Source organism: Sinocyclocheilus anshuiensis, unplaced genomic scaffold (assembly GCF_001515605.1).
Source record: "Sinocyclocheilus anshuiensis isolate Anshui unplaced genomic scaffold, SAMN03320099.WGS_v1.1 scaffold51, whole genome shotgun sequence".
NCBI classification, from domain to species: Eukaryota; Metazoa; Chordata; class Actinopteri; order Cypriniformes; family Cyprinidae; genus Sinocyclocheilus; species Sinocyclocheilus anshuiensis.
In genome coordinates this window covers 4,168,899-4,179,141 of record NW_015548296.1, presented here as the reverse complement: position 1 = coordinate 4,179,141, position 10,243 = coordinate 4,168,899, and the positions used below count along the sequence as shown (strand labels likewise).

The window sequence follows — 10,243 nt, the reverse complement described above, 5'->3', positions numbered from 1 at the left end:
CACCGTCGCCAAATGGTTATGATGGACGCCTCACTGATGGGCTGGGGCGCAGTCTTCGAGGGCAGGCCAGCGTGGTGAGTTTGGCCAGAAGAGTTTCTCTCCTGGCACATAAACAGCCTGGAGCTGAGAGGCGTCTTTCTGGCACTGATATACTTTCTCCCCTCTCTCGAGGGGTGTCATGTGATTACTACATGGCGGTAGTATCTCATATAAACCCGGTCCCGCACCCTGGACAGGAATGCGAGCCGTCTGCTCCTTTGGGCTCAAGGCACGTCCCGGGAGTCTTGAACCTTGGAGTCTTGAAGCTCAAATCGGGGGAATGGATGCTGAACCGTCAAATGGTAGCCCAGATTTGGAACCTGTTTGGCAGGGCGGAGGTGGACCTCTTTGCGATGCAGGAGTCGTTCCAATGTCCACTTTGGTTCTCCCTGAGTTCCCCAGCACCCCTGGGCATAGATGCGTTCGCTCACCCATGTCCGAACCTGACACTGTATGCGTTTCTGCCTGTCAAACTGATTCCGGCAGTACTGTGCAGAGTGAGGGAGAGCTGGGTCCGTCTCCTGCTAGTGGCCCCATTCTGGCCATCCCAGATGTGGTTCTCGGAGATGATTTCTCTTCTGGATCGCTCTCCGTGGGAGATTCCAATCAGAAGAGATTTGCTGTCTCAGCTTCAAGGCAAGATCTGGCACCCTCAACCCGAGATCTGGAAGCTGTGGGTATGGCCCATCAAAGGCCACCAGCTTTGACTTCTAGTCTTCCTGCCGATGTTCAGGAGACTATTGCTAGTGCCAGAGCCCTTTCCACGAGGAGGCTGTATTCCTCCAAGTGGAAGGTTTTTGAGTCATGGTGCTTAGCTCATGCAGTGGATCCAGTCAGCTGCCCTATAGGTTCAGTACTGGAGTTCCTACAAGAAAAACTTGTGGCAGGGGCGGCGGCTCCTACCCTGAGAGTTTATGTTGTGGCCATCGCCGCACAGACAGAGTTGGATGACATTCCCCTGGGGAGACATCGGTTGGTCTCAGCGTTTATGCGTGGAGTTCGGCATCTGAGACCAGCACGCCCCCTTATCAGTCGTCCTGGAGGGCTTAATAGAAGCTCCTTTTGAGCCCTTGGAGTCAGCTCCAGAACGGATTCTGACTCTCAAGGTTGTTTTTTTGTTGGCGCTAACTTCGCTGAAGCGAATTGGGGACTTGCAAGCTCTCTCGGTCAGCGAGGTGTGTATGGACTTTGCCCCGGGTCTGGTTTAAGTAACCTTACGACCCAGACAAGGATATGTTTCCAAGGTTTTGCCTGCATCTTTTCGCTCTCAGGTGGTGCATGCTCTGCCCTGTCCGAGCTTTGAAGCTCTATGTGGATCGTTCTAGCCAGTGGAGGAAATCTCCGCAGCTGTTAGTATGCTTTGGTGCTGGCCACCATGGGCTTGCCGCATCGAAGCATAGAATTTCGCACTGGGTTAGGGACGCTATTTCGCTGGCATACAAGGTGCGTGGTCTTTCTTCACCTCTCAGCGTTCGGGCGCATTTCACCAGGGCTGTGGCTTCCTCTCAAGCTCTTTTTAGGGGAGTCCCTCTAGAGGATATTTGTGTAGTGGCAGGATGGTCCTCTCTGCACACTTTTATCAGGTTCCATAATTTGGATTTTGAGATGGCCCCTGGTTCCCGGGTTTTATCCGCTTGAACCAGCCGGGGATACAATCTGGTTCTTCATCGGGCCAGATACGGCAGCGCTTTAGCTTGGTGTGTTTGGTATATCGTTCCCATTGCATCACAGCGACGCAGCGTTGAGTGAAGCTATGAAAGAGAACGTCTTGGGTTACTTGCGTAACCCATGTTCTCTGAATAGGGAACGAGACGCTGCGTCTGCTGCCAAGCTCCTCGCACTGTTGACAAGAGGTCTTTTTCGGCAGAGAAATCTGAGGAGCAGATGGCGCATTCGCCAGTATAAGGATGGCGACGCAAGAGCGTGGGGCGGGGCCCACGCCATCAGCCAATGTATTGGCATGATTCTATACGGGCTTCAGACAATCGGCATGCCTAGAGGGCATTTCCATTGCGTCATAGCGACACAGCGTCTCGTTCCCTATTCAGAGAACATGGGTTACGCAAGTAACCCGAGATGTTTTCAGGAAAGCAGATACAACGAATATGTTAGTTCATAGCAGGAAACGATTATCATGTAACCATTTCTATCAGATAGAATTTTAGTACATGTCAATGCTTGGCTGAAGACATATGTCTTTAATCTAGATTAAACAGAGGAAAAAATATGAGAGAATACTAAAAATATCCTAACTTTTGTATTATGGAGTTGGAAAAGACATAAGTGGATACAGAAAACATAAGTGTGAGTACATGATTACAAGATTTTTTTGCAATTAACCCTTTTTTCAAACATGATAGTATCCGAAGATTGCCAATACTTTGACAGAAACCATTGTGAGGATGTCATAGGAGCAATGTTTTGGTGGTCCAAAATGAAGGTCAGTACAGTGACATGTCCCTTATGAATCAGTGTCCATTACTTTCCTGGTTGGCAATCCAACTTGTGTCACCCCATTAAATCCTCACTGAGTGATTGAGAGATGCTTGCTTCAGGAAATGGATACATCGGATCCACAGTTCTCTGCTGATTACCCTCTCTGGGATTCCAGCCAGCTGGGGGAAACACAGGTCAAAGGTCCTCCTAATTGAATCATCTTTCCCTTGTCCCCAGTGAGTCAACTACATGATTCTGGTGGTATACCCTTGATAAGGTATATACAATTTAGCTGACCTTCCACTGTATTTGCTTCTTCTTCTTTATTATTATTAGTATTATTATTATTATCATTATCAAACCAAATTCCCATCATGCCATAGAGCAGGATAGGTGTCCTTATGGAGATGAGGGAAACAAGGGACCGGTGGAACTCTGCCAGCGACAAACAGATTGTGTATCCATTTTTCATTGCTCCTCTATGTCAGCCGAGTCGCTGGCTTGTCATATTAACAGTTGCCGAGCCACTGCACCCAGCCAACGTGCTCCAGGCCAACATGCATTTAGTACATCCACATGACAACAGTCTGCTGGTATTAACAAATTAAAGCTGTTTTCACTTTTTTTCTTCATTTCTAATTCACAGATGTTAATCGTCCCTTTATTTAGCTATTCTAGTTGAAGTGCACTGCATGTGGGGTGAGAATAAGTGCTCTATTTCCTAGTACATTCATGAAATATTTACTACAAGATGATTTGATTTGTGTTATTTTTCATGGAAATTGTTTTATATTTCTTGTTTTCCTTATTACTTCAAAAAGGGGAAAGTGCAGACCATTTGCACATTTGAGCTTTCTGCACTAAATATAGTTATGGACGATTTGTTCTACAGATAAATCTCCGGTATGCTGTTTATTTACCATACAACTGTTTATTTACCATCCCATGGCAGGGTGCATTTGTTAATAATTTTTATTAAAGTTCTGCCAATTAGATCTTACAAAGATGGAGTAGATAGTTTATTTTTTCTTCGCAGGAACACTACATGTTAAAGGATTGTAGCTGTTTTCAAGGTCACATTCTGAGGATCTAATTAATGGTTATTTATCCTACACGGATTTAGTCAGCACAGAAATCTGACTGAACATGTGGTAGCACCTAGAGGTGTTGCATTTAAATATACATGTTCTCATAAAAGGTGTTGTTTAAGCTGGTGGTGCTTATGTATGCAGCGTCTCTTGTGCCATACACAAGACTAAATGATCTTCAATTTGAAATGTATTATGTGGTAAACTCACTATAGGGCACTATGGTGAATCCTGCCAGGGTCTGGAGGATATTTTTCCACTGCAGGTGTCCTTTTTTTAAATTGTAGATGTGTGCTAATCAGGCATATGCTTTTAAGTGATACATGTGTAATTCATGTTTTCAGGAGTTGGGGTTGTCATCAGTACTGGTTATTGGTAGATCTAGTGAGGTTGGAGCATGTATGCTGTGATGAAATGGAGATTTGGAGTGAGATATTGGGATATCCCTAGAGCCACTGCTGTGAGCTACAGCAGGACTGAGTTTGATTGTGTTCAGTACCTGAGAGACGCGAGGAAGAGTATAGGTATCGTCTTGAGAAGATGCAGTCTTATATCTGAGCCTGAAGGAGGTAGAATGCTGCATGAGAGGTTCTTTTTGCCTTTTTCTCACATGGACAAAACTCTCAAGCCAATTGGAACAAATTTGTCATTTAAGCAAGAGTAGGAATGTTTTCTTGTGGGAATTACAGAAATAGTTCACTTAAAAATATGTATATTTTTATCATCATTTACCCTCATATTGTTCCAAACCTTTATGGCTGACTTTCTTCTGTGGAACTCAAAAGGAGATATTTTGAAAAATGTGCGGTTTGTTCTTTTCGATGCAATACAATGAATAGGGACTGGACTTCTTTAGCTGAAAAATGAAGTAATGATGCCTGATTTGTAAATGAATACCACTTTTGATTTAGATCTTTTCAAAGAATTGGTTGATCTGATATGAAAAAAAAACAATCTGAATGATTTATTCAAAAATCTGACTGATGTTGTTTAAGTTACTGACTGATGTGGTCACAGTGGTTAGTAAGGGAGCTTTGTAAAATAATGATAAAAATGATTAAATGAATAATTTATACATTTTCAGTCTTCACAGAGTTATTATAGGACTTCAGAAAACTTGGTATAAAAAACACATTCCATATGTAGCAATTTTACGTTTCTTTTAAATCCTTTTTGAAATTTGAAAGGTCTAGATTACATTCATTGTAAAAGCATGGAAAGGAGTGAGTGGCACATGCTGAAGAAATAAAGTGGTTCGGGTCTGGAAAGACATAAAGGCAGAATTTTATTGTTTTAACTTTTTATAGTAGTTTTAAGACAGTAGCAGCCTGAATCTGATTTCGGGAAGAAAACATATTTTGATTTTGAATTTTTAACATTGGCGTTGCTTCCCACAAGATGGCATTTGCTGATTTAAAATCAGATTTTTTAAAGGGGTCATATGATGCGACTGCGCTTGTTGGAAGGAGGGACTTTGTAGAAAACAAAGCGTTTGAGAGAGGCGGGGCATAGAGAACCTACAATAATGTACAGTATTTTAAAAATAATGTGTTTTTTTAACATTAAAGCATGTCAACATATTCTGTTACACCAAATACAAAAAATAATGATCTTTAAAAAAGCATCATATGACCCCTTTAAAAACATCTCCTTAAGTGCAAAGACTCACCAAGGATGTAAAAAAAAAAAAAAAAACTTCATCATGTATGTGCGTGGAAGGTTGGGATCTTTGGATCCGCAGAAAATGTTATTACGGTGCCTGAAGCGAATGAGCATCTTGGTTGTTCTCTTACTTCTAGAGATGCAACCTTCACCCCAGGGCCTAAATATCCTCTGTGCTCCTACAATGACAAACCCCATGTAGCGCTCTCGTTTGAAGTGTGCATGGCTTAAGGGCTGTGGAGATTGATAGCGATTGCCACACACAAAAATATCTATCTAGGCCATCAAGGCAGGAAGTATTCTCTGCCTTATCTTGTCAAATAAAGGGCAGCATTGCTCATTTGAGTGAGATGGAGAGTATAAGCACATTTGAAAACCTGGGGCCGGATTCATGAAACATTCTGAGTGAGATGGAGAGTATAAGCACATTTGAAAACCTGGGGCCGGATTCATGAAACATTCTTAAGAAGAAATTTCTTCTTAACTGCCATTTTCTTCTTATTTTTAACTTTAAAAAAAGTTAAGAATATTTTGTATTCCCAAAAATTCATCTTAAGAATATTCTTATCTTTTTTCTTAAGATTGTTCTTAAGACAAAACTTGAGAAGAATTCAAATTATTGAAAAGAATCTTCTTAAAAATCATCATAAATAACTTAAATTTAGGACAGCCCCAGACTTGTCTTAAATCCCAAACAGTAAGAATTATTTAATGAATTTATTGGGTTATTTCAAATAAATTGTTATATTTAAGCATTACAACAACACTAGCTACATATAATACATAGTTGAACTATTAATAGGGATGTGCACAAGTTTCCTGAAGTGACAGCAATGACTGATAATGTAAACAATGATCAGTCATGATTAGCCTATGTGTGACGCTACTTTTTGCTCACTTCAAAACTCAGTAGCAGCTCTAAAATGAGTCAGATAGGGAGCTTTAATTGAACGCTTTTAATTTGAGTTTATACGACATAATCTTTGGCAGTATTCTGGGCACATGAATGCGCAGGACGCGTTTGCTGTAGTAGTGCGGACACACATCCCGGAAGCGTTCACTCAGATGAGAGCGCCAAAACACAGCACAAAAATGAATGAAACATATCGCTGCAGCTTGAGACAGGCTATTTTAAAAGTAACTGTTCAAAAACACAGCGCATTAAAAGCGTGAAGCTGAGTGCCAGTCAAACTCGCGATGAAAATAATGTGTGTGCTTATTACGATTATTAGAGTAATCTGCAGGAAGCGCAAAAAGACAATAAAACGTGAGTTTATCAGTGCGTCATGTATTCACTCTGATAACGACTGTTATTTTCTTCTTAAGAAAAAAATAAAGATGTTCTTAAGGATATATTTGAGAACTTAAGAATTTTTCAAGAATTGCACTTAAGAACATTATTACGAACTTCGTGGAATTTATCTTAAGAAATTTCTTAACTTATTAAGAAGATTTTCGTGAATCCGGCCCCTGTTTGTTAGAGATATGGTGTATGATTTAGATTTAAATAACGGATTCAATGCCCTCTTTGAAGAACTAATTGCATTGAAAGTTTTGTTTGATCATTCAAAACTACAGACAAACTGGCACTTGTTCACTCAGTACCACAGAATTACTTAAAAGTCATTATTCAAAGTCTCACTTTTTGGTTGCTAAACTAAGAGGTGTTCTTCTTGTTTTAAGTATAGTTCAAAAAGCATAATTTCAGTGGTTCACACCTACTCTGGAAGTATTTTACCCATTCATTTTATCCTCATTCAAAATCAGTTTCTTTATGGTGAAAATGAATGGATTCAACCACACTATTGAACTATTTTTCACAATTTTTTTTCCTAGTCTGCCATTTTAGATTTATTTTTTTCACTCTTAGTGAAAGAGAATGCACACGGAATGCTACTTTAAATTGTGGCTTGTAGAATAGCTTTGAAAGTTCATTTGATTATTTAAAACTACAGACAAGCTGGTACTTGTTCCCTCAGCAGCCCAGATTTACTCAAAGTCCTTTAATCAAAGTCACACTTTCGGTACGCTTCCAGACTATGAAGTGTTCTCCTTGTTATAATTAGCCCAAAGAAGCATGCTTTCATCCAGCCTTGTATGAATCAGGGCATGAGTGATCACGTCCAAAAGGCATAATGAGGTCGAGACTGTACCTCTCAGTGCCATTTAAACAAGACTTGCGCACCAACGGCTTTTGTTACATCACCAGGGAGACATTTCGCTACCCTTGCTGTGTTGTTGGACAGAAACTTCCACACGTTTTCTGATTCTACAGCGACGTGCACACAAGAGAACACGTGTTCCCACTTATGTCATCCAGTTGCTTCCTCTCCCTTTAAAACAAAGGAATGAGTATGTCTTCTTAGAGACCACCTGACCTTTATTTCAATGGGAAAACATATTTATGATGGAGAGAGTAAGAGCAGGGCTTGAGCAGGAATGCTTACATCTATGAATGCAAAAGGCTGAAGATGAAAGTGCGTGGAGAGGCAAGGATTGTAGATGTGGTCTAGCACTCCAGAACTGACCTCATTAGCACATACTGTAGGTGCTATTTCATTGGCTAGGCGAGGTTATAATAAGCGTGCAAAGTCTTTCCTTCAGCTCTCTCACATGGTGTTGTTTCTGTGGTTTTGGTCATCATTGATGCTGACATAGAATCCTTAGAGATTCGTTTAAAAAAAAAAAAGCAGGGGAAGAATTTGCTCTATTCTGAAAAGTTTGCATGCTGCATATATAGGCAACTGCCTTCTAAGGAAACATCTTGACTGTCATGGAACCTTACAAGTGATTGATTTGGAATGTTAAAGGGAGGAACAAATAGAAAACTGCATGGAGGACTCGGTTCACAGTTTATTTTAAGGTGTGGCCACATTTACCATTGCTCTGCAAAATTTCATAGGCAAAATCCAGTTATTTAAATAGGAATCTGCATTATTGGGAGTTTTTATGTTAAAAAGTTCACTTCACAGATTTCACCCTTTTTGTCATGTGAATTTGATGTGTTGACAAACAGAAAGGTTCTTGGCTTAAAAGTGATGATCCATGTGTCACTCATATATATATATATATATATATATATATATAATATATAATATAATATATATAAGCTAATTCAACACAACAATAAATACTATGATAGTATAAATAATGAAATAACACTGATTTTAATAGTTTGTTGCTAACTAAGCTAACCGTGCTATAACAATGCTCTAAAAAGACAAATATGTATTGAAAATAATTTATGGATTTATTATGATGATTGATTGATTATTTATTTATTTACTGTTTAGTGAGTTTATTGCATTGCATTCTGGAATTGCTTTCTCCATGGATACATGGAATGCTTAAAATTTTGACTTTGGATTAAACAAGGTATATTGAAACTTTTTGGATAACCCTTTGTGCTGGGAACCTGTCTTTATTGCCTTAAAATGCTGCTTACAGAGGCAGCTTGCTTGGTTTTAAAAATCGAGCAGTTGTGTCCATAACTAACCACAGTGAACTCTCTCTCTTTCATTCCCTATATTTCTGCATCTGGGCTACACATTTACCTTTCCTAGCCCTGGGTTTTAATTGCTTCCCCCTGATGATGACATTGATTAATCTTCTGCAATGCTGAAACAGGTTCCCAGAGGGTTCTGAGCAATTGTAGTGTGCAGCAAACCCAGCCAAATGAGTTCCCTTAAAATGATGAAGAGATTAGCACACAATATCTGGAACTAATAGAGGTTTTTGAGCATGATAAAACAAACACCAAACTAATTCTAGGCTATATCAAATGCACATTTATCAAGCAAGTGTGTTTCTTTTAATAGAGCAAAGTGCATTGCCTATTGTTTATGCTTTTAATTAAATAATAATACATATCAATAAACATGATAGGATACCATTACAAAGTTTTATCTCTTTCAGAGCTGTGGCTAGGTCTAGATGTTATATTTGCATTTGCTCCTACCAAGGTTGAGTGTTCAAGGTTCCTCATGCCCACAGACCGCCCACATTTGTTCATTAATCATTGGATGTATACAGTGGGTACGGAAAGTATTCAGACCCCCTTCAATTTTTCACTCTTTGTTATATTGCAGCCATTTGCTAAAATCATTTAAGTTAATTTTTTTTCCTCATTAATGTACACACAGCACCCCATATTGACAGAAAAACACAGAATCGTTGACATTTTTGCAGATTTATTAAAAACGAAAAACTGAAATATCACATGGTCCTAAGTATTCAGACCCTTTGCTCAGTATTTAGTAGAAGCACCCTTTTGATCTAATACAGCCATGAGTCTTTTTGGGAAAGATGCAACAAGTTTTTCACACCTGGATTTGGGGATCCTCTGCCATTCCTCCTTGCAGATCCTCTCCAGTTCTGTCAGGTTGGATGGTAAACGTTGGTGGACAGCCATTTTTAGGTCTCTCCAGAGATGCTCAATTGGGTTTAAGGCAGGGCTCTGGCTGGGCCATTCAAGAACAGTCACAGAGTTGTTAAGAAGCCACTCCTTCGTTATTTTAGCTGTGTGCTTAGGGTCATTGTCTTGTTGGAAGGTAAACCTTCGGCCCAGTCTGAGGTCCTGAGCACTCTGGAGAAGGTTTTCATCCAGGATATCCCTGTACTTGGCCGCAGTCATCTTTCCCTCGATTGCAACCAGCCGTCCTGTCCCTGCAGCTGAAAAACACACCCACAGCATGATGCTGCCACCACCAGGCTTCACTGTTGGGACTGTATTGGACAGATGATGAGCAGTGCCTGGTTTTCTCCAAACATACCGCTTAGAATTAAGGCCAAAAAGGTCTATCTTGGTCTCATCAGACCAGACAATCTTATTTCTCACCATCTTGGAGGCCTTCAGGTGTTTTTTAGCAAACTTTCAGGTGTCTTGCACTGAGGAGAGGCTTCCGGCGGGCCACTCTGCCATAAAGCCCCGACCGGTGGAGGGCTGCAGTGATGGTTGACTTTATACAACTTTCTCCCATCTCCCGACTGAATCTCTGGAGCTCAGCCACAGTGATCTT

The 10,243-nt window shown here is 40.4% G+C and overlaps 1 protein-coding gene across 1 annotated transcript in view; it reads left to right on the top strand.

Moving 5' to 3' along the window:
• The first annotated feature begins 238 nt into the window (after positions 1–238).
• The window catches only part of LOC107655960 (inactive N-acetylated-alpha-linked acidic dipeptidase-like protein 2), a 153,967-nt gene continuing 143,962 nt past the window's right edge, over positions 239–10,243 (top strand). Inside the window, exon 1 of the mRNA XM_016443595.1 lies at positions 239–832. Within this exon, the coding sequence (XP_016299081.1) occupies positions 239–832 (594 nt within the window). The remainder of the gene's footprint in view (positions 833–10,243) is intronic.